Raw genomic sequence first — 24,016 nt, 5'->3', positions numbered from 1 at the left:
TCCTGGAAAGAAGAAACAGAAATCAGTTCATAATTATCTAGTTGAGGTACTCATAAAGAGCACGAATAAGCCAACACTGTTGAAATGCAGAAGGCTCAGATTTATTTTTCAATTAAAAGAGTAATAATCACCTATTGTTAATGAAGAAATACTAAGTTCTGTTCAGTTCTCCAAATAAAACAGTATCTCCCAAATAAATATTTCTAAAACAGAGTCACCAGTCATCAACATATATAAGAAAACATTTCTGAAGCCTTTATTTACAAAAGCTTTAAAAACAAATAATACCCTCTGTTTTGCAAATAACGTTTTGTTTAAAAAGGACCACCCAGTTACAGCATTGTAATATCATGAATAAGAATATACAAGGGAAACAAACCAATGTGGCTAACATTTGGAGATTTGCTAATATTACCAATTGAAGTGTAGATAACACATGATAACTTGTAGTCCCATCATTTCAGGGTGGAATTAATGATTACCAAAGAGTCTTCCTACACATGCTCTGGTCTGGTCACATATTCTGCATGGCTAAATATTTCACAGTCTCTTGTCAATATATATAAAATAGATTGCAAAGATATACACAAAAAAATAAACAAGCATTACACTCCTCAGGTAATTTTATTAGCTATATATATATATATATATATATATATATTTTGTTTGTTGTTGTTTTGCACCAAATGTCTCCATTATTTATCTTTGTAGCAACTATGAAAGCACAATTTTTGTTTTTTAATTTGGTACAAAATATACCTAAAACCTTGTTATCTTTGGATTTTAATGAAATTGATTTGTATAATCAACAAATCAACAGCATCATAAGTATGGCTATAAAATAAAAAAAAAATAAGGGTAAACAGTGATGTTGAATAAAAAGCAGATCAAGGGAAGTGTGCTATCATAAAACAACTGTAGCTTTAACATCTTGAATACCAATTTCCTGGCAGATACTAAATAACCAATCACAAGGAATTTTTCCTGAAAGGTGTAAAGCTGATTTGAAAATTCTTCACAGAGCAGCCTACACATGCCAATTAGAAACTGACAGACATAGATGTGCTTGGAAGATTAAACACTACGCACATAAACAGCAGTTACTAAGCTCCTCAGTAGTTTCTTGTCTTTTTTTGTTAGTCTTGCTGAATCAACAATTTGCACAATGAATGTGCTATATTTATTCTATGGGTCAAAAACAAGTAAATATTGTAGAAAGTTGGCAGATGGTTATTTTTCCAGCTAAGAGCAAGAAAATCCAAATTTCTGATAAAACAGAGGATTTGATTCAGAATCACTCTCTAAAGTGCAAAATTGATGGTCCACAATCTCAAATAGCTAAAACTCTTGCAGAATGAAGGGAGAGACATGAAACAGGGAAATAAATTACAGTCAGTTCTAGTTAATTTAGGAAAGGGGAAAAACAAACCAAACTTAATGGGTGAAGTTTATCAAAATATTCAATATGATGTGTAGCTTTCCCCACTCTCTGTCACACACGCTTGCTAACAAGTATATTAAATTAAGGCCAAATTTAACCTGAATGCATTTCTATTTATTAAGATCTGAGATAGGAATGGTAATACTTAGTACTGAAAGGCAGAAAATAAATTGGGCTATAAAAGGGAAATAAAAGGTACTGTCTATTGTCCAAGGGATTCAACCAGAGATAAAACCTATATACAAGCATGTGTGTAGCTCAAATAAAATAAAAATAAAAGAACTATTTCATGTCATGACTGCTTGTTGGCTTCCTCTTCATATGCATTCCCTGTGCCATTCTGCACATAGGATGAACCAGAACCAAGGCCATACAAATGACCACAATATTTGGCATCATCAATATGATCTTCAAAGAACATCTAAAAAGGAATTTTGAAGAATAAAAAAAGACAATTTTAACCAAAAGGTACCACTTACAATTTAGATTACAGCAATGTAAGTACTGACTATGAATAAACTATGACAACTCTTTTCTATGGTGTTCCTTTGAGGCCACACATTTAAGTTCAATGAATAAGACTGATGTCCTCAAGTAGTACAGAGCTCGAAAGAAACCAAAGAAAGAGACTACAAAAAAACATATAAATGCATGTATTTCTCATTAACATGTAGACCACTTTTATGTGAATTTGTAATCATGGAAAAATGGTAAACATTTTTATTCCATTAATTTAACAATACTCAACAGTAAGAATGAATGAAAATAACCAATTGGCAGAAAAAAAAGTTTAGGTTTAAAAGTTGCTTTGAATCTATGTGCAAGGCTGAACTGGCTAAAAATAATCAAACCCTAAACATGTCATGGTCAGAAAAAACTGAACATTTACACTAGATTACTGTCCTTGAAGAAGCCAAGAAAAATAAAGATAATGAATTAGTGTCAGAAATCCACGATTAAACCAGTAAGGCACTTTTAAAATATAAACCTGAAAAATCCAAAAAGTTGTTTTAATACTCTAAAGAAGCACTGAGAAGTAGTACAAAATATTTACTTCTTTTGAACGGACAGTACAAATCACTTCTGAATCAATCAGAAGATTGTTCAGATCAGTACTACTTGGCAAAACAGTTTCAATGCTTTTTAATATTAATATATTTCTACGAAAAGTTTTAAATTTCCTGTCAATTCTTTAATGTCTAAGAGAATATATAGTCAAAAGAATTCCAGAGCAATTATTTTGCAAAATGGAAAACTTTTTTATAGGCAAAGTCCATCCTATTTGTTTTTACACAGCTGATTTTCTTTTGTGTTTACCTACAGTGAGATATACCTGTGTATATCACTTAATTAGATAACCTAACAGTAGACTTGAGTTCGTTAAATTTCATTCTGTCATACTTTTTTATAAGTGAGGAACTGATCTCTGCCTTTTGCCACTTAAGGAAAATCTACCCAGAATGGTTTTTGATTCAATTGCTACTTCAGGTTTATTTACTCCTTCAGAATCCAAAACCCCTTTATAAGACTCAATCTAGTAAAAAAAAAGTACGAGTCCTACTCTATAAAATCTTCAAAGCAGTGAAGAATGGCAGGAGCAAATAATGTTTTTACCACCAGTTTAAAGCCTAACAGAAGGCCACACTAGGGGAACCTAACGTATGGATTCCTTGACTTGGTAGAAGCAGCACTGACACAGTCTACAGAAAGAACTTGAGTTCTCTCACTAGTAATGTGCTTGACCCTGGATAAAAGTTACTAGCTTCTGGCCTGTTCGTCACCTAAGAAAGTAATGTGGTTGGACTTATGTGATTCCTAAGGTTTTTAAAATTTTAAAATTTTTTATTCTATGAAGAACTTATTCTTCCATTTCCTTTTGAACTACATTTCAAGGTGCCTTCTTTTTGAACACTCTCAGTCAAGTGTGGTGGATATGACTTATATGGTACCTCTAAATTACATTTTACTTAGTAGGTACTTACTGCCCAAAAACTTTTATCTTAAGATATTTAATGTTCTCAACCTAAGAATTGAGAAAAAGACACTAATGTCTTCATACTTCTCTCATTTTGAAAAAGGCCATCCCTGTGAGCAATGAATCAGATCCTGCCTGATGTTGTGGTCCTATTCGTTCCAGCTCTAACTGTTCAGCAACTTCCTGTAATCCACCCTAGAAGGAATAAAAATTGCAGGTCAAAGAAAGGAAACACTGCAATGCCTGAATTCACAAATTACAAACTTAGACACTGACCAAAATATGAATGAACTTTAGTAAGTAAAGACAAACCTTATGAAGATCAGGGAAAAAAACCAGAATGTGAATTACAAATGTATTTGTTGAATGAGGGAGAAGTTTGTAATTTAACAGAAAATAAGATCCTAATTGGGAAAATGTATCGTCATATGTTTTAAGGCATTTGACAGGTAAATATGAGAGTGAAAGAAAGTAAGGGAAAGAGAATTAAGGAGAGAAGGAAAGAAAGAAGGAAAAGAGGCAGGGAGAGAATAAAGAGAGGGGAGAATGGTAGGGGAAGAAAGAAACAAATATCACTAACAAAAAGAAATCCCTCTCTAATTTGTTAATGCCTCTACTAGCAAACTAGCCCTTCTCTGTATCACAGCTCGAGACAGGGCTTTGCACTGCAGTTGCTTCTGTGCTAAAAATATTATGAGGATTAGGTATCATAAGCAGCTGCTTAGGAGAACAAAATAGAACAGAACAGTATGCTTGACTATAGGTCAAAAAGCACCTTTGTCATTAACCTAAATTTTAACACAGCAGCTCACTCAGGACATCTTTAGAATATCTTATATACTTAGAAATTTCCCAATAACATACACATAATGAGCAATAATTTGACCTTCTGTTACTGAAAACTGTCACTGTACAAGTCAATTGTAAAAAACAATTCCAAAGCCAGATTAAAACATGTAGCCCTTGGATTCTCAGTATGTTATACATTCAGGGATGGGCCGAGTTTTTAGAGTAGTAAGGATATCCTACTGCAACTCCTCTTGCTCAAAGTCTCCTCAAAACATGTATAATTCTGCTGCTCTCAGGTGCTACAAAGTAATCTTTAAAATCTCCCCAGTTATGTGCTGATCATATCCTGTATTACTGGTAAACTTTAGCCAAAAAACTGCTTCTCTTAAAATTTCCAGTTCATTTGTTAAAAGCAAAAGTTTCCTTATTCAATTCCTATGTTTTTTTCTGCTTAAAAGCAAAGCCCTTAAAGTCCTTACTATCTCTTAAAAGTGTAATTTTACTTGCACTTCTAAAACCTAGTAAGGAGAAAACTTGATCAACGTTGGTTTCACTGAAGAAAGAGACAATGCACATTCTATAAAGCAACCACATTACTTAAATGTGTTTTTGTTTCTTTTTTTAAATACATACACTTAAAAAAATAAAACCATTATATTCCCAGGGGTCTGCTCTACCACAGGTGAATTTGTTCTCAAAGTGAAGGAGAACTTTTCCATATCAAAGAAACTTTCCTTTTGAAGGAATTAATGTTCAGAAGTAAAAAATTATTACACACATGTCAAGCAGGGTTAGAATGAAAGCTCCTGTCTAGGTGGGACCTACATATTTACTACATCACTTATCCCTAACAAGCTGACATCTTTTGGCCAGGAAAAGAAAAAATCTTTTGGTTATGTCATTTACTCCTATGAACATTATCCTATGACTCAAACTGACAAAATAATCTCTAGCCAAGATAAACTGAAGGGGAAAATTCTTTTTGCCATACTACTGAATACATCTGCATGTCGCTGGCCACCTCAGATTTTACCTCAGATGGCTAGATTCTGTGTGCACTGGGAGAGTGAGAACTTGCCCTTCTGTGCACAGGAGAGCCTTACTAGTCAGTCTTCACATTTCTGTTCTGGTTCATGATTTTCACTCTGGCAAGCAATGGCAAAAATTTGACCCTTAGCTTGAATTTTGGTGAAAACTTACTCTGCCAAGATATATTGAAGCTTTAAAAACGGATTTCCCATAAATTACTATGTATGCAAGAAAAAGCATCACATGACCAGATTATATGACTGCCTTTAATATAAAACTCAAAAATATGGCTTAAAACAACACGCCAGCCTAGGATCTTAGGTCAATGACTTGGTCTGAATAGTGTGCTGACTGTAGATAATGTCGCCAGAAAACTTACCTTGAGATTTTTGCAGCTCTTCATGAGGTACTTCACATCATAAATAACAGGAAAAAATAACCGAAGGATCTCAAAGAAGTCAAGTTCTTCTTCAGGTAAGTTAGAGTTGGTCAGGATTTTGATTAAATAGCCAAAGTCATAACCACTATAAAAGAGTTAAAAGAATACAGAAGTGGGACACATAAATACCAAAGGAATGAAAAAAACATTACTCTGATACAGAATCCAAACAAGTCACTCCATAAGCAAAAGGAATCGACCAAAAAAAAAAAAAAAAAAAAAAGTGCACTCAAGAACAGAGAAAACGTATTTGCAACTGTAATGAGAAAATGCTGTCATTTTACAGACGGTGCTAAGAACTTGTCACTTTAACAATTCAAAGATATCAACATACACATTTATACCACCAACAAGCCACTACAATTCAAGTCCTTGAATTGCCAGTTCAGTTTACTTAGATAGGAAAACTGTTTCTCATATTTGGAAATCTATTTTTACAAAACGAAACTAATTTCCTTTCTAGAAATTCTCTTAAATGATCTAGTTTTATTTCATAATAATAATTAAAACCACTTATTGAGAATTTACTATATAAAGCACTTTGTTGGATGCTTTATAGATGTTACTACTGACCATTAACGAGTCTGCAAGATATTTTTTCTAAGGAATGCCTTTCCTATCACTCTATTTTAAAAAATTAAAATCCACCCACACACCCACCTCTAGCATTCTCTTTGCTGTTTCATTTTTCTCAGTAGCACTTATCACTACCAACCACAATGTAAATTTCATCATTTAAAAAAATTTTCTGCCTACCCCCACCTGAATGTAAATTCCACAAGGACAGGGAGTTTAGCCTGTTTTGTTCGGGTTAATTTCAAGAGTCTTACCACAGTGCCTGGTATACGGGAAATACTCAATACTTTTTAAATGAATGGTTTCCCTTGCAGAACATAAAAACCAAGGCTTAGAAATATTAAATAAGCCTAGGTAGCACTGATTCCAAATGGCACTGCTGGATTTAAACCAAGGTCTTTTTGTTTTTCTAGTGTATACTCTTTCCATTACGTGACACTGCCTCTCACAGACTAAAATGGGTACCATATCACGAAATAACCTTTCAGCAGACCAACATTAGTCTCATAAGAGTTTAGGAGACAGATATGACAGTAAATTCTTTTTAGAAGTAAGCCTGAAAATGCTGATATAGTGACCCAAGCAAGTGTGAAGCAGGTAGGAAAATGAACCACCAATGCCATTTTCTTTCTTTTTTTTTTTTTTTTGTCTTTTTCGTGACCGGCACTCAGCCAGTGAGTGCACCGGCCATTCCTATATAGGATCTGAACCCGCGGCAGCAGCGGCGGGAGTGTCGCCGCCCTCCCAGCGCTGCACTCTCCCGAGTGCGCCACGGGCTCGGCCCACCAATGCCATTTTCAATGCAATCTTTTTACCTATGAAATGACAACCATTTGACCCCTTCACAAAGGACCACTCCTGAAGTCATAAGAAGTTCTGCAAAGTACTGGGTCTCAATTCCTTCCTCCTCGTGCTTTTTAAACTGGATACCAGATGTTGTTAGTAGCTCTATAGAGTCCTGGGCATACATGTCCTCCCTAGCAGGAGAAAGAGAAAGACAACATTGAAAAGTGACATTATTTCAGACAGTTTTTCTTCCACTCACATCTTCAACTACAGTGCCAGTAACAAGACAGAACACAGAATAGGATCCAGCTATTCCAAGGCTTTACATATACGTAAGGAAAATACAATTTAAATATAAGGGTCAGTTTTTTAGAACAGTGTTCAAACAGTCCAATGGTAAGGCTTTTAGTCTTTACTATAAATTCAATTTCGTTAACTTCACATGTTAAATAAATTTAACTGGGTCTGAAAAAATGGTCTTCTACTCACCAGGGGCTACCACCACAGAGTGATAACCACGTTCCTTTCAGGGGCTCTCAGTCTCGGCAGCCATTTTAATGCTGCCAGGTGGCGCTGCACCCACAGCTGTGAGGGTCTAGCCCATCTCCCATGTTTACAGCAGCACCAGGAAGGAGACCAAGTGGAAAACATTTCATGTGGCAGAGTTAAACTACATTCCATCATAAACAAAAAGGAGATTCCTCCTCTCACAAATTATAAGCCATTCAAATGGCTCCAAAAAGTAAACTATTTAAAATTAAGGACTCTGCTATAACAACAATAATTTCTTCTAAGAATCCTAAGCCTAGAAGATTGCCTTCTAAAATCAAGCCAGGAAATCTAAATAAGCCAATCTTTCAAGATTTCACTTACAACAAAAAGAAAACCATCTCTAATTTCCAAGCACAAATACATGGGTATTCAAATATTAAAATATTAAATTAAAATCTATCAAAATGCAGATATATGTTTTTGAGAATAAGTGAAAAAGTACTTTGTGAATTTGCCATTTAACTATTCTTTTGCTTTTTAAATTACGATAATACTGGTTCTACCATTTAGCAAAAGAAATTTCAGTGAAAAGCTGTAGCAAAACTAATTAAACCAAAAGGAATACTTCACTTGGGCCAACAAGTACTCTTATGGTTTATCCTCTGGAAATCAATTTGCTTCTAAATGTCTGAAAAATAACAAAGCTAACAACTGAAATATTTAAAAACAGAGGGGAATTGCAACAATCATTTTAAGTCAAAATTTCCCCTGGAAAATCTTTTAGGGAAAATTTCTGAATAAACCCAATACCATAAAAGTCTTTTCATTTAAACAATAGGTATTATTGGCTTTGCTACCTGAAAATACGTACCTTAAAAAATTAGAGAAAATCTCATTCATCAGGTCCCTACGTTCACATTTAGGCATGCTTTAGCAACTATAACCAACCAAATGTATAACAGATTCTTCTCCAGGCTTACATTATTCTTGGCCATATGCTCAATTTACTTTTATTTTAGTTTGTCATCTCTCTCCCAATCAGAATGTAAGCTTCAAAAAAGCAATGATTTTTGTATATTTTGTTCAAATATATGAATGAGGTAGAATAGTGAGTGTTGCATTATTTAGTTAAGTACTTTCCAAATTAGCCCAATGACAACAATCACCCAGAGAGCTTACCAAAAATATGGATTTCCAGAGCCCACTGAAGTCCCAGACCTATTGAATCACAATCTCCAGGAGAGAGTACAAATCCCCTGGATGAGTACCTGAGGTATTTTAAAATCAAGTAAGTTTGTAAATAAAGATATGTGTATAAAATATTCCTTTTTTTCTGCACAGTTCACATAGCTCAATTCAGATAAATTCATGTACTCTCATCTAAATTTCATGGGACTGAATATTTTATAATTTGGAACCAATCTCATGCTTTGCAATAACCAAATCATAAGAAAAAGAAAGTTGGGAACCCCATGCACGTAGGCTAAATCACCAAAAAGGATGAAAAAAACTTCCTATAGTAAGAAAAACTTCACAATTGTTAACTCAATTCTCCACATCAATAGACTGACCCCATCCAATAGTATCCATTTCAAGTTTTTAAACCTTTCCACTCTGCCTTCCCTGCCCACAAAAATCCTAGCAAATGAAGGAAAATAATATTAAAATATGCTAACCTCAAAAAAGTAATTAAAATATTGGTCAATCAAAATATGAAGGGTCTTCAAAAAGTTCAGGGAAAGACTCATATTATCTTTTAATTGCATCTTTTCACAAACTTTTTGAAGTACCCTCATTTAAGAATTGCTTTTATGATTCAATCTGTTCATAAAAGTAACGAGCAATAATGGGATCTCTACCAATCCTAAAGTTTAATTAATTACTAAAGTTTAAGGTAGCAAAATATCTAGTTATAACAACTGAACATGAACAAAAACCATATACAAAGCTCTATAAAAGGCTTTCCAAAAAACAGACGCATGGCTATCTTTCTCAGATGATACCCTACAACAGAAACTAACTCAACTAGGTACACTAAAGTAGGTTAATGCATTGATATTAGCTCTTTCCATAAATATAAACTTAGCCTACTATATGAATTCACATTTCTAAACACATGGGTTAAAACTTTTACAATTTGGAAATTCTCCAACCTCAAACTAGTCCTTGGCTCAACACACAGACATCCATCAAAGGGTCTATAAAGTAATTTTTCAACAAGTTGCTTATGCTCATACACTTCTCTTTATAAAGAAAATTAGCCTTCTTAAAGATATGAACTATCTTTAAAGATATATTTAAACTTATGCTGAAAATCATAATTAAAAGGCAAATAAACTAGAATACAGATTGCCACAAATAAACAGATGATTAATAAACTTAATGTTCAATGAACTGAAGCCACTAAGAACAGAAAGATGCCCCCAAAATCTGCAAAGGCTATGAAAGACAACAAGAGAAAAGAAAATGATTTGTAAACTTGAAAAAAATTAGCAACTTCACTAGTTATCAAAAAAAGGGGTGGGGGCAAATAAAAACAAAACATTCTCACAAGTCAAAATAGCAAACTTTTCAAAAATGCTAATATTTGATATTTGGATGGATGAAACAAGATAATAATTTTCATCAAGCTGTAAATGAGCGTAATTTTCCAGAAAACAACCTTAATCCCATCTCCATCTCTCTTTCTCAATATGTATATACAAGCTGGATATTCCTTACCTGAAATGCTTAGGACCAGAATGTTTTGAATTTTAGACTTTTTCAGATTATGGAATATTTGTAGAACAGATACCGGTTGAACATATTTAATCTGAAAATCAAAAATGCTCCAATGAGCATATCCTTTAGAGCACAATGTTGGCACTCAAAAAGTTTCAGATTTTGGAGGATTTCTGATTTTCAGATTAGGAATGCTCGACCTGTATACATGTGTGTGCATATAAAACATATCAAGAACCTTGAAAATATCCCCATCCTTTGCTTAAATAAATGAAGATTAAAAATATTCAAATCTTTGGATTTAGGTCTCTACTTCTAATAAAATAACCTAAACAGTGGATGAAGATTTATATTAAGAGAAGCCCAAGTGTCTTACAGATTTTTGAAAAAAGAAAAAAAAAAAAAACATTAAAAAGGACTTCAAAGCACTTACCACAGTGCCTGACACAAACTACATAAATCAGTACATGGTTACTTTGACCTACAGCTATTCCTCACAACTCCATCATCACCATTATCATCAAACATCACATAAAGCTATATACAATTAAGAACTGTAACTAAGGAAAAGAATGAAGCTAATTCAGGTATGAGGACCTTCATATCAAAATCAAAGGAACATGCCATGCAATAACTTTGTAGAACTTAAAAATGCCAAATGTATAATACATCACAGTAGAAATAAAAAGAGATTCAAGGTGAATGTCGGGGACGGTTGTAAAAAAGTTTTGAATTTGAGGAATCCTAAAGAGAGTAGGAAAATAGAAGCTGGTATTCCTACACAAGCCGAAGAACATTAACGATTTAAAACACTATTGTGTTTGGTTGGGAAACAGGATTTTCACTTTATATATTTTTAGTTTGTTCAGCGATGTCTCCAAAAAAGGATTTACCAATATTCAAAACTATAAAATATAATACACCCTATAAACATACATTTTAAAATTTGTCCTCTATGTTCATAAAATGATCAATTTTTTTGTTTTCCCTTTAAAAAAAAATTTGAGTTAGTAAAATGAACATTAGTGAAAAGGAGTTCTATTCCTCAATCAGACTGCTAGTTTCAAGATGTCACACTTGTAAAAAAAAAAAAAGGGTGAGCTTAACATCTATGATATGCATGCTTTTCTATATGCATATTGTACATCAACATTAAAAAAAAAACAAAACTTTGGTTATTATTATAAAATACTAAAGGTGGAAAAAGTGTCCAAGACTGGGCTAAATCTTTATAGATTGCCCCTACCTGTCTACTGCAAAAGGGGGGTGGGGGGGAAGGAGTAGAAAATTACATTATTTACTCATTCTAACTTTTTTGAATATTTACATTCTAGATAAATGAGAACTGACAGCATTTAAATTTCTTATAACCTCTCCTTTCTATGAGTTTTCAAAAATCACATTCAGACAATGACATGTCTTTAACCAATCTTTTCCTATTATGTTAATGACATGAAACATTTGATTTGTATAAAGTATAAAAACTAACACTGAGGCATTTAGAACTATGGAAATTAAGGGAAATTTGCAAATGCTCATTATAATGACCATTTGTCTCTTTCGAGATCTTGTGTACTGCTGGTGAACCTATAAATTATTATAATCTTTCTGGAGGATAATAATATCATGAGACTATTAAATTTTATATCAGGAGGATATTACATTTTGAATAACTTTTGACTCAGTAATTATATTCCTAGTTTTTTATCATAAGGGATAAAACTCATGGAAATACTCGAAGATTTAACTAAAAGGAAGTCCACTGTACTACTGCTTGTAACAATGAAAAATTAGAAATAATCAAAACATTTAGCAATAATGAATTGACTTCAGTCCTAGAATAGACCATACAAAGAAATACTAGCTAATCAATGAAAAAAAGATTATAAACAACATGTAAAGATTTTAGAGATGCAATATGGACAAAGATACTCAGTATGAAATAACAGAGAATAGTACATAATACTTTATTTTTATATAAAAGATATCAGATTATAACTCTTTAATTCTCCTTTATGCTTACCTATATTTCAAATTTCTTTAAAAACATATTACTTTTTTTTTTTTTTTTGGTCTTTTTCATGACCGGTACTCAGCCAGTGAGTGCACCGGCCATTCCTATATAGGATCAGAACCCGCGGCGGGAGCGTCGCTACGCTCCCAGCGCCGCACTCTCCCGAGTGCGCCACGGGCTCGGCCCTAAAAATATATTACTTTTATATAACGAGAAAAATAATGTACACAAATAATTACAGAGATCCTCCCCATAACTAAAATAAATTTGGTAAAATGGCTGGCATACTAAATATACATTCTACAGTGTGGCTTCTAGGATTTCACAGTAATGACACTTGAGCCAAGTATTTTAGAAGTCTTAGAAACACTTAGATTAGATCATTTAGGAGACAAATCCCAAAGTCAGTTTAAAAAAACAAATTCTGACCCAGGCTATAAATGGCCTTTCTTAAGCAGAATATTTTCAAAATAATCTTTGCTAACTCAAAAGCTCTAAGTAGTTACCAAATAAGTATTTGGACACCAAGATGCATGATAATTTCTATTCCAGGTCAGGATAATAAAATTCTTATAAAAGCCACCTTTAACTAAGATCTCCATATTAGATGCTCTCAGAACTAAAAGAAGATTTTCCATAAATAACCATCATATAACTCATCCTCTTTAAACACTTTAGCAGAGAACCAGAAAAAAACTTTTAAAATGAACCAGTTTCTAGCTTCAAAACAGAATAAGGATAAACTAAAAAATACAGAGAATAACTGATGCTACATCTATTTTATCTCTATTCAGTGAAGACAAGATTCTGATAATCGGAAATGTAAATTTGGTGAAAATTTAAGAGCATTACATTTTATTTAAAATACCTTAAATGTTGTACTTGGAAAATAACCCAATAAAAAGTTCTATCCTTCTGTGTATCAAAGGACACAATCAACAGGGTACAAGAGCAACTTATGGAATGGGAGGAAATATCTGCAAATCATATATTTGGTAAGGGGTTAATATCCAGAATATATAAAGAACTTCTAACTCAATAACAACAACAAAAAACCAAGACAATTAAAAAACAGGAAAGGGCTTGAAGACATTTCTCCAAAGAAGACAGACACATGGCCAATAAGCATATAAAAGATGCTCAACATCATTAATCGTTAGGGAAATGCAAAATAAAACCACAATAAGATATCACCTCACACCCATCAGGATAGCTGCTATTAAAAAAACAGAAAATAACAAATGTTGGCAAGGATGTGGAGAAATTGGAATTTGTGTGCGCTGTTGGTGGGAATGTAAAATGGTGCAACTGCTATGGAAAACAGTATGGTAATGCCTCCAAAAATTTAAAACAGAATTACCATATGACCCAGTGATTTCACTTCTGGGTATATATGCAGAAGAATTGACAGCAGAGTTTCAAAGACAGATTTGTACATCCATGAGCATAGCAGCATTTTCACAGGAGCCAAAAGGCAGAAGCAATCCAAATATTAATCAGCCTTAACAAGGAAGGAAATTCTGACACATTCTACAACATGGATGAACCCTGAGGACATTAAGCTAAGTGAAATAAGCCTCTCATAAAAAGACATATGCTGTATGAATACACTTATATGAGTTATTTAAAATAGTCAAAGAGACAGAAGGTAGCTGCCGGGGTGGTGGGGAGGGAGAAATGGAAGAGTTTCAGTTTAATGGGTATAGAGATTCAGTTTTGCAAGATGAAAATGTTCTGGAGACTGGAGGCACAACAATGTGAATATACATAACAATGTTCAACTGTACACTTAAAAATGGTTAAGATGGTACATTTTATGTTATCTGTATTTCTTCACATTAAAATTTTTTTTTAAAAAGTTCTATCATTAAAAGTGCATTTATAAAAGAAAAAAATCCAGAATTTAAACTGATACTAAAAACTTCAAATAAGCATCCTCCCCCAAATTCAGAGTATTTTTACTTGATCAAAGCTTACATCTAAAGCAACTGTACAAAGTACAACTTATACTGTACATCCCAAGTTGATAAAATAGATTCAAGCACAAAAATGTAGTTTACTGAGAAGAAAACCTCTTGCCTTGAAGTCAACCCTACACAAGTTTGAAGATGAATAGAAGAAATGATTGCAGAGAGGATGTCTACAAAAATAAGCTATGGTGCAATGTCTACACTTCCTAATACACACTGCTTGGGGATAAAATGTTTTATGACAGGTGAGGCCTGAACAATCTGGTAAAAAAAAAAACCCTGATTTATTATCATTACTCACCTACTAGTTCATTCCACCTAGACTCTCAATTTAACTATCGCAAAGGATTATGTGTGCTAAAAAATTATGTTAGGCTATATATAATGGCCTTTGCCATTTACCACAAGGGATTTTAATATATGCCATCCTTCATATACAACTGTAGGTACTAATCATTGGTATTCACTAAGTTACTTTTCTACTAACAGCATCAAACCTCTAACCAAGGTTTTTTTCTACTGGGCACTTTCCTACAAATATTAGATAATAAGCTAGCCAACTAGCCCAAATAAAGAGTTTATAAGAATCTCTACCAACACAATATTCAGAATATCTGTTCATCTTCTTCTTCATGAAATTAACTGTTCCACTGGATATAAGATTCCACCCCAATGGTGCAAATCTATTTTCAAATTCCATCTCCTCACCTACCTAAGTAAAATGACTCTCCTAGAGAACTTTATTCCTTCTATCTTTCCCTGAAAAATTATTCAATTCTCAAATTCAATGGCAGAAAAAATGGTAGGCAGGAAGAAAGAAAATTCACAACTCTCTTTAGTCTTGGTATTGCCTGGTATCTTTCCTCTAACTCTCACAATTTGATGTTCCAAACCATTTGTCTATAATCACTACTGTCTTCCTCAAAGTCCAACTTTCTACATGGTTTTAAAACTTCTTCTCACTCTCTGTGTAATCTTTTGATTACAATCCTCAGCAACTTCCATTTCATATCTAAGAAAGTATCTTACCATTCATAACTTAATACTCATCTCCAACAGCCAGCACCAAAACAGTGACTTCCTGAATTCTGTCAACACAGTGAATGAATGACAAGACATTTTGCAATATCAAAGACTTCCACTTTTCTTCTGACACCATAAATTCTTCAGTCATCTTTGTCTCAAATTATTAAACTTATCCATTCTTGTTTTAATCATTCTAGCTTCTCTCTTCCTCTATTATCCTTCTCCCACCTTAGATTTCTTTTACACCAATAACATTTTTTGGAATATCAAAAAACTCCCTTAACTTACTATGAAGTCTCTTACTTCAATTGTTTTAATATTCCTCTTCCACAATTTCTACTCTTGCTCTTAAGCACAACTGGAGAAATTTATATCAAAACAGCAAAGACCTGGCTAATTAAAAATTCACAGGTTCAATTACAGCTTGTCCTTAGACTTGGTTTGCCATATCTTTATTTACACTTATCATCTTATTGTCTCCTTAGAACAAGATGGTAAGTTTCAGACCTCTTTCTCTAAGCTTCCAATAATACCCTTCCCCTGTTTATCTCAGCATATGGCTTCACTCCAAACTTGCTGTACAAAGAAATACCAGATCAACATACCTGCCTTTACATCTACTCATCTCTCTTAAGACCTTTTTCTTTTAGGCTTACAGACAGCTCTCCTCATCACCAAACCTAATTGTTACCAATGCCTTAAATGCTATCCCACGGAACTTCTCAAAAGACTTATCAAGTATATATTCTTATCCTGAACAGTCTGCAACTCCTTACCTAAAACTGCCCTTTAACCTTCAAATATGCCCATACATTACCTGTAAAACAAAATAAAAACCACCCTTCCTTTGATTCTGCTGTCCCTTCTACTCATGATACGTCCTTCTTTTTACCATTTTCCTTAAATAAAGTATCAGCTTCTTTTCTACTACCATTGAATTTGAGGTCCCCTATAATTTCTAATACCCTATTAAAATGATTCTCTCAAATGTCAAAAATTAATGTAATCACCAAACTGATGACATTTTAAAAAAATTCATTCTCAACCACTTAGACTTGTTGTTGGAATTCTGCCCACAGATTGGTTTTTTTTTTTTCCCCCCCACTTCACAGGTCATCAATATTCCCCTTGAATTTCATGGACATATCATCTCCAATTGTTGGAGATGATATATCCATTCATCTCCATTGTTTGGAGAGAATTCCCATACTTCGATCAGTATCTAACAATTTTAATTCTGGGACTTTAGCAAGAGAGCAGACATAAGAGTTATGGAAACACTAAGTTACAAAGGCCATGAACAACTTTCCTCAACACTATGCTCCCAGTACCTAGCACAGTGGCTGACACGTGTAGTCTAGGCACTCATCTTTCTTCAAAATTTCCAAGATTCTGTTCATGGTATGCAGTTTTATCTTCCCACTGACCTTTTCTACCTATATCCTTTTTCACTATGTCCTTCTCCTCAAACACCTCCTAAGACAATAACATTAGAAAATGGTAGCAAAACTTGGTAGTAAAACTATAGTAGCCCTCTCTGGGTGAAGAAAAAAAAGTCACTCAGAGAATGTACTAAGAGAGCAGTTGTTACTGAAACAAAGATGTTCCTAGAAAAGGAAACTGCCAATTTTACCAAAACTGAGACACTGATAGGTCACCTCCTACACATGTACTGAGATCACAAAAGTATCTTATTAAAAAAACAATGTTCTAATGATTAGCTTAAAAAAAAAAAAAAGAACATGGAACAAATGAAATGGTAAAGAACTAATTAAAGGGTTATCATTTGAGAAAAGGATAGAAGGCAATTTTCACAGTGTTCCAAAGCTGTAGTACGTATAAAAAGTGATCAGCTTAAGTGGAGTTGAGTACTTTTTACCCTTTATAAGGTTCTGGAGAGTATATTATTAAACCCAATAGAGTAAATCAGAGAGTCAGGCTAAACATAATCCAAATAGAAGTCATACTACTGTACCACTTACACTACTACCCTCTAAAAGCTTTATCCCTGCTTTTCATTAGATTTTATGTGTTTCACAGTACATTATTCAACAAAGAATAGGAGCAAAGAATTCTTACATTGGCACTACCATTAATTGTTCTACAGCTTCTTTTACAATTTTTCAAATTAGATGTTAGATCATATTACACAAACACAGGTTGTCAAATGGGACACTGCAACATACTTACAATATTAAACATTTTATTTCCTTAATTTACAATCAGTTCACAAATAATCTGCCCTTGACCAAAAACACTCTAATCTTCCCTCAGCTATCAAGACTACTTTTACCAATTATATAGAAGTAGTATTACTAAGGAAACTGGGTTTAGACTCAGAGCTTGAGTTAGAATTCACACTGACATACTGAAAACACCAAGTTCAAAGACACTATTGTTTTTCCTGTATATAAGAGAGGTTTTGTGGACTGATGTGAAAAAACAACCATTACGTAACACTGATTTGAAAGAAAATGCACCCAGGTTTCCAAGAAATGTCTTACTGCATTTGACATGTATTCTACTCATAAACTGGAGTATAACTGTAATAAAAATCTCACAAAAAGGATAAATACTGCAACAATGAGGTCTACACTTCAAATTGCACACAAAAAGTTTGAAAGTAAAACTAATGTTGTAAGATTATTTTTTCTATCAAGAAGCATTTTCAATACCGTTTTACAAATTCCAAAAAAGTGGCAGTCATATTTTAAAAATAACATCTGTAAAAATCAAAGTATTTAAAAGTCTTCATTATCCTAATTGTTTTGTCCCATAATAAAAAAGAAACCTAAGTTCTTAGAATTTTATGTTTTATATATTTCCAGGATAACTACACCAAATTCACTTAGAATTTTACCATACTTGACAGAAATCAATTCCTAAAATTAAACTAAAAAAAGTTTAGGTTCTATATTTATTTCTCACTTACGTCAAATTAAATTTAAAATTAAACTGCCAAGTTGAAGTTCCTGGAGGGTATTCCCCTTGCTCATTCATAAATGTCAGTCCTAGCTGAATTATCTTTAACAAGTCTACATTACACCGCAATAGTTGGTACTGATAGTCAGCATTGCTTCTGAATTCTCCAATGGGTCTTGCAACCACACCTGGAAACTCGGTGTCCTGTAAAATAGTTTTAAGATTCATTATTTACTAAACAGTCACAACCACAATCCACAAATTCCTAGAATAATCAATTTTTGATGCAAGTCAGAGAATCCTGTTATAAGTGATATTCTACATGTTCACAAAGTGACTTTTAACTAGAAAGAGCATTATTTCTTAAAACCACAAAATTCTATATATACTTTAAATACCAAAAAATTAGTATGTATAGGACACACATGATAAATGCAACCAAGTACTTACTCTATAGCCAAGTAAAGGAAAAAACAAACTATAAATTCATATCTCCCAAACGTTATGTGAAATTATGCTCATAGTATTTCAATGCTAAAACCAAGTTTCTTGAGGACCTGGTTAAAATGAATGAAAAATTCACTGTACTTTCCAATTGTTTCTAGGAGACAAAGGTTTATCTCAACACTAAAACCTTCCAAGAAAAACATCATTTGCTTTCTAATTTCTTTGGCTAAAACAGTATTCTCTCTATGTCCACAGCAGGCGTGTTGTCAAGAATTGCACGCCGCCCCCTCATTCCTGTAGGGTTATCACTGCTCTAGTGTTGTCACTCATCATCTGAGAAATGAATGATCACTATGAATTTCCATTGGATAAGACAATAACTCCAATTCTAATTATGGGTAAGTACACCTTTATTAAATAAAACATTATGCACAAATACTCATATTTTAACCAACCAACCTTCCTCTCCCCAAAGTTTACTTATTTTATTTACTTGTACTACAAATACTGAGAAAATGATATATGAAATTAGTATTAGAATTCAAACTAGAGCTAGCCAAGAACAAAAGCAAATTATCAAGTCACTATGAACAGTAAAGAAACTAACTGTTATCCAAATTCAACAACCAATTCAACACTTTACTGGATACAGTATGTGTTATGTTGGGTGCTGGGGGGAGAAAGGATGACTAAGACACTAACCTCTTGTTTTATGGAGCTAATAACCTAGTGGACCTAGAAAACAACAGAGAAGCTGCAACAAATATACAAAGTACAATTGTAAAGAAAAAATAAAATAACTGGGTAGACAATCTAGGTAGACTGAATAGCATGTGCAAAAGCAGAGGTGCTTAATAACACTGTGTTCATGGAGCGCCAGTGATAAAATCACTGAGATATGTGATTTTTGTTTGTTTGTTTGTTTGTTTGAGAAAGATATTCTAGAGGTTCCTGGTATCTGGGAGCTCATCTGGTATGATCTGGTACTACCAGCTAAGCCTTACTTAGTGCTAGCAGCTGACCTGACACTCATAGCTGGACCCAAATGTTCTCCTGCTGAACATAAAAAATTTTACAGAACTTCAGTTATCAGATAAGGCCACTCTGTAATTACGTCTGAACAAGGGCAAAAAAACCAAACACTGTCCAAACCATAAAAATGACCAACTATTCCCATCCTGGCTAAATGAGCGACTGATGCTTCTCTGCAGTTTTAGCCTCACACTATTGTCTTCTTATTCCTGTTAAGACTTATTAACATACCCAATCACAGAATCACCCCCAGCTTCCTAACAGCATCCAATCCACAGGAAAGCTGTTTCCTTAATCCCTTCTGAAAACCACTTGACAGAAATCCTAAAGCCTAAAGCCCCTTCTAACACTCTCTTACTCCAATGCCCCATGGTTCCCAATGCAGTTTCCCTCTGCAATGAGTAATAAATCCTACCTATCAAATTACAGGTGTGTTCTGATAGTTTTGGCAGGAGGGCACTGACAAATTTTTCTTACCGTGATTAATCCCTAAAAACCAACCAGAAGAGTTGAATTCAAGACTTTAAAAATCCCTCTTCCCCTTTTATAAGAAGCATCTTAAAAATCTGATCATGGGCATACCATAGCAACGTAATTATATTTTCGGATAACTTGACGAATTTTCTTCATCTCTTCATCTAGGTTGCAAGCCCAAACTTCACAAATTCTTTGGCTATGATCTACAGTTGCTGCTGGCATAGTGAGAGCACAAAGGAGTCTAGATGCCAAGCATCAAAATGTTACTTGATTGAAGAACCGTTTCATAAAATACTTTATCCTTTATTTATGTACCTGTCAAAATAAAAACCCAAATAAAAACCAGCTATATCAGAAACCTGAATCACAGAATAATTGAGTAGGTAGAAACCTCAGAGGTCATTTATCTAAAGTACTTGATTCGTAAGAAAACCAGAGTATAGGAAGTGACTTGTCTAAGGTCACACAGCTCATCTGTTGGAAAAAAAGGACTACAACACAGATTTTCTGGTTCTAATTTCAATGTTATTTGAAAATGGTGTTTTTAATGTGTACATACTAATATTTTTTAAACTTCCCACTAATTAAAAATTGCTGAGTTCAATTGCTCTGTATAAAACTTTATGAAGCCGTCCATTTCCAGATAAAGATGAAATTACATATATACACGTGACAAGATCAGATGTTAGCATGACAAAGATAGTGTTTGCTTTTACTTTACTCCTTATTAAAATATTCAAAATCTGACTTGATTACAAAATCCGCTTTACTGGCATTCATTCAAGCCATATTGGAGGGAACTAAAGTAAAACAATTTTTTTAAAAATGTTCTTTCTGAGAAAAAAAATAATAGTCACAGAAACTGAATGTTCGTAAGTGCAGGAGGGAGAAAGAAAGAAGGTAACAGAATGTCTGCATCTTAAATTGTTTCCTTCTAATTTCCTAAAAATAGGAGTATTTTCCCAGGTTACCAAAGACAGATCTCACATTTCCGGTACTTAAACACAGGGATCATGGTATATAACGATACAGACCGAAATATTGATACTTGGGCAGGAAAATTCCAAACGCTTTTTTTTTTTTTTTTTTTAGCACAAATTTGAAAAAAAAATCATAACAAGGGTAAAAGAGGAGGGTCTTATGACCCTCTCCTAAACTCTGAAGAGACCTAAAGGTAACCTTGAGTGCTCTAAGAACAGAAATCGAAGGAGATCCAGGGCACCTCTTTATAACTCTCCCTACCGCGATAAACACACACGCACACACTCATACTCACTCTCTCGAAAAGACCCTGTTGTTTAACAGTGTTTTCCTCCACCTCTCTCTTTACTGCAGTTCCAGAAGCCCCGAAAAGACACCCAAAGCCTTCTCATTACTGGAGGTAGCATCTCTGTACTGCAGGCTCCCAGAGAAACGAGAGGACAGCACAGTGGCATTCAAGTCATAGATAACTCTCTTCCCTGGCAGAAAGCCAGTGCGAATGACAGCATTTACTGGAACCAGATTGACTCCCAAGCACCGCCGCGTGAGGGGATATGAGGCGCTGAGGATTTAGGCCGCCGCCCTCCACTCCCAATTTCGGCCCCACACAGAAGCCCAGGTACAAAGCCTTTACGTCATCACTCTGCGCCACCCCTTGATATACCCCCAGCCCCATTACCCTCCCCCGCCTCCCACCGCTAAGCTCTTTCCTCAGCCAGCAGCCCTCCAGCTGGCGCCATCGCGCGCCTTCTCACGTTCATGGTTCCCGCCCCCTTCCTACTTCCCCACCCCGCCCCTCCCCCGCAGGTCTGAGGCAGACGCAAAATCTACTTGTGTCACTGCGCTCGCGCTCCTCCTCCTCCTTCTCGCCATAGAGACAGCACCCAGCGGCGGTGGCGGTGGCGGTAGCGGCGGCGGCAGCGAGTGCCCCATAGACACCTCTCGCCCAGCAAAGGGGAAAGAGGAGCCGGAGCTGCGCCGCACCGTGCTTCAGCGTCGCTTCTCGCACGTCCGGGCAGGGGCGCTAGATGATGACGCGACACGCAGAGGGGGCGGGGCACGCAGGAGACGGAAGCCGGGGTGGTGGAGAGCTGGGAGGTCGTAGTGTCTGACTGGCTGGCTCCGGCGTCTGGGCCGCGTAGGTGGGATTAGCTGTCCCGGGCCGCAAGTTGCCCCTGTCCAGCTGGCCGTGGTGATATCATGTTCCCCAGAGCCCGAGGACAGCGAGCCGGGCTTGCTTAGAGAAGACGCGGTCCCCCAGCACTTGGGCCGGAGGTGTCCCAGTCCGCTCCTCTGTCGCTGGAGAACGGCCGGGCTGAGTAGCTGGGAGAAGCAGGCCGGAGCCTTCTGGGGCCTTGGGCCCTGGGACCCGAGGAGGATGAGCTGGCTCTTTCCCCTGACCAAGAGCGCCTCCTCCTCCGCAGCTGGGTCTCCCAGTGGCCTCACCAGCCTCCAACAGCAGAAGCAGCGCCTGATCGAGTCCCTCCGGAACTCACACTCCAGGTGACTGCCGCTCCAACAGGAGGAAAAAGTACGGCGGGAGGGCGGGCTGGTCCTAAGCTCCCTCACAGCAGCTCGGGCGGACTCCCCGCTGGCGGCTGCCTCCTTTTGATACACCTCCCTGCGTGCTGGGTCACACGCTTGCTGTCCCTCTCCTACTCCAGTTTACTGTCTTCCTTCAGACCCTCCCTGCCTCCTGCCCCACCGCTGCTCAGCTCTTCTAATTCCGATTTGCTCATCCCTCCTGATACATCGCTGCTGACTGTAATCTCCCGCATAGTCGGTATCCCTTGCTTTCCCGGCTTCCTCACTAATCTTTCCCTTTGCCCACCTCATTGCTGCGTTGGCAGAATTGTTAAAATGCTATAATTGGCTGAAGAGGATTGCCAAGAGTAATCTTCAAGTTTCACAAAAAGTGGAAAACAAAATGGTTGCAATTTCAAAGGAAATAGAAGCCAAAGTTTTCATCAGTGAATTCCACTCGTCTGAGTGGCGTCAATCCTTTTGAGTCTCCAAGATTTCCTCTGTTCCAAAACCTCTCCCCTTCTCGCAATTACCACTGTCTGTACATTTCTCACCTCAGTATTCTTGTCCCTACACTCAAGAATTGACTTACGTTTATCTTGATTTTTCTGTTGTCCTCCTATGTGACTTTTTAATTTATTTCAACTGTTTTTACTGTAAACTAGTTTGCTGCAGCCTTTTATATCGCAAATATTTGTGGCCTCTAATCGTTTTCAAAAATTATAACTGCTTTATATTAATTTTGCGAGTATATAGCAATTTCACACCATGTATTTTATGTCAACATCCTTAAACCGAACCTTTTAAAAAAGTCTTTTCATACATTTAAAAGTATATATATCCTAAAATAATAAAGTTGAATAATTCCTATTGGACAAACTATTAGGGGTTTATCTGTTATGCTTTGGTTATTTTTTTAAGCAAGTAAATTATAGTCTAGAATAGTTTTAAATTAGATACCTTGCTAAAAGAAAAATTTACTGCAAAATTAGTTGGGCTAAAATGAGGCCTGTTGCTGACTGAACTTAAGGGTTTTCTTAGTTCTTTGTCTCAATTTTCCTGCGTGTTCAGAAATTTCAAAAGGTGAAAATTCGTGATATTTAACAGCAAAGACTGGCAGGCTATTACTGGTAGTTTTCATTTTGGAAAATTAAGTTCACAAAGCTCTTCCAAGTCAATCTTATTCTAAATCTTGTTCTGTATACTAACCTGTAAGAGCTACTCTTACAAGATAAGCTTATAAAATAAGGTGACTCATTTTTAACAAACATAACAAAAGTTAGTCCCCTTAGAAGTTGTCACCTTGGAAGACTATATGCTGTACTAATTATGCTCTTGCAGAAACAATTTTTAGAATGACACCTTTGGAATTAAT

General features: G+C 35.4%; 2 protein-coding genes across 6 annotated transcripts in view; one reads left to right on the top strand and one right to left on the bottom strand.

Moving 5' to 3' along the window:
* Positions 1-232: 232 nt before the first annotated feature.
* Positions 233-22,207, bottom strand: CNOT7 (CCR4-NOT transcription complex subunit 7). The gene is made up of 7 exons (XM_063077517.1): positions 21,949-22,207; positions 20,242-20,451; positions 18,191-18,384; positions 7,065-7,226; positions 5,614-5,758; positions 3,501-3,611; positions 233-1,862 (listed from the first exon to the last, which is right to left on the bottom strand). The coding sequence occupies exons 2-7, from the start codon at positions 20,356-20,358 to the stop codon at positions 1,734-1,736; spliced, it is 858 nt and encodes a 285-aa protein (XP_062933587.1). The 5' UTR covers positions 20,359-20,451; positions 21,949-22,207; the 3' UTR covers positions 233-1,733.
* VPS37A (VPS37A subunit of ESCRT-I) overlaps positions 21,672-24,016 on the top strand; it is a 32,191-nt gene continuing 29,846 nt past the window's right edge. For 3 of the 5 annotated variants that reach the window (XM_063077514.1, XM_063077513.1, XM_063077512.1), the window contains exon 1: positions 22,193-22,620. In XM_063077514.1, coding sequence (XP_062933584.1) covers positions 22,496-22,620 — 125 coding nt within the window. In that variant the 5' untranslated portion in view covers positions 22,193-22,495. Of the gene's footprint in view, positions 21,737-22,192; positions 22,649-24,016 lie in introns of those variants that run through there. The other 2 variants (XM_063077516.1, XM_063077515.1) reach the window with 2 other exon arrangements.

The sequence above is a fragment of the Cynocephalus volans genome, chromosome 13, assembly GCF_027409185.1.
Source record: "Cynocephalus volans isolate mCynVol1 chromosome 13, mCynVol1.pri, whole genome shotgun sequence".
Lineage (NCBI taxonomy): Eukaryota > Metazoa > Chordata > Mammalia > Dermoptera > Cynocephalidae > Cynocephalus > Cynocephalus volans.
The sequence above is the reverse complement of the archived record's forward strand: the minus strand, read 5'-3'. Positions and strand labels throughout refer to the sequence as shown.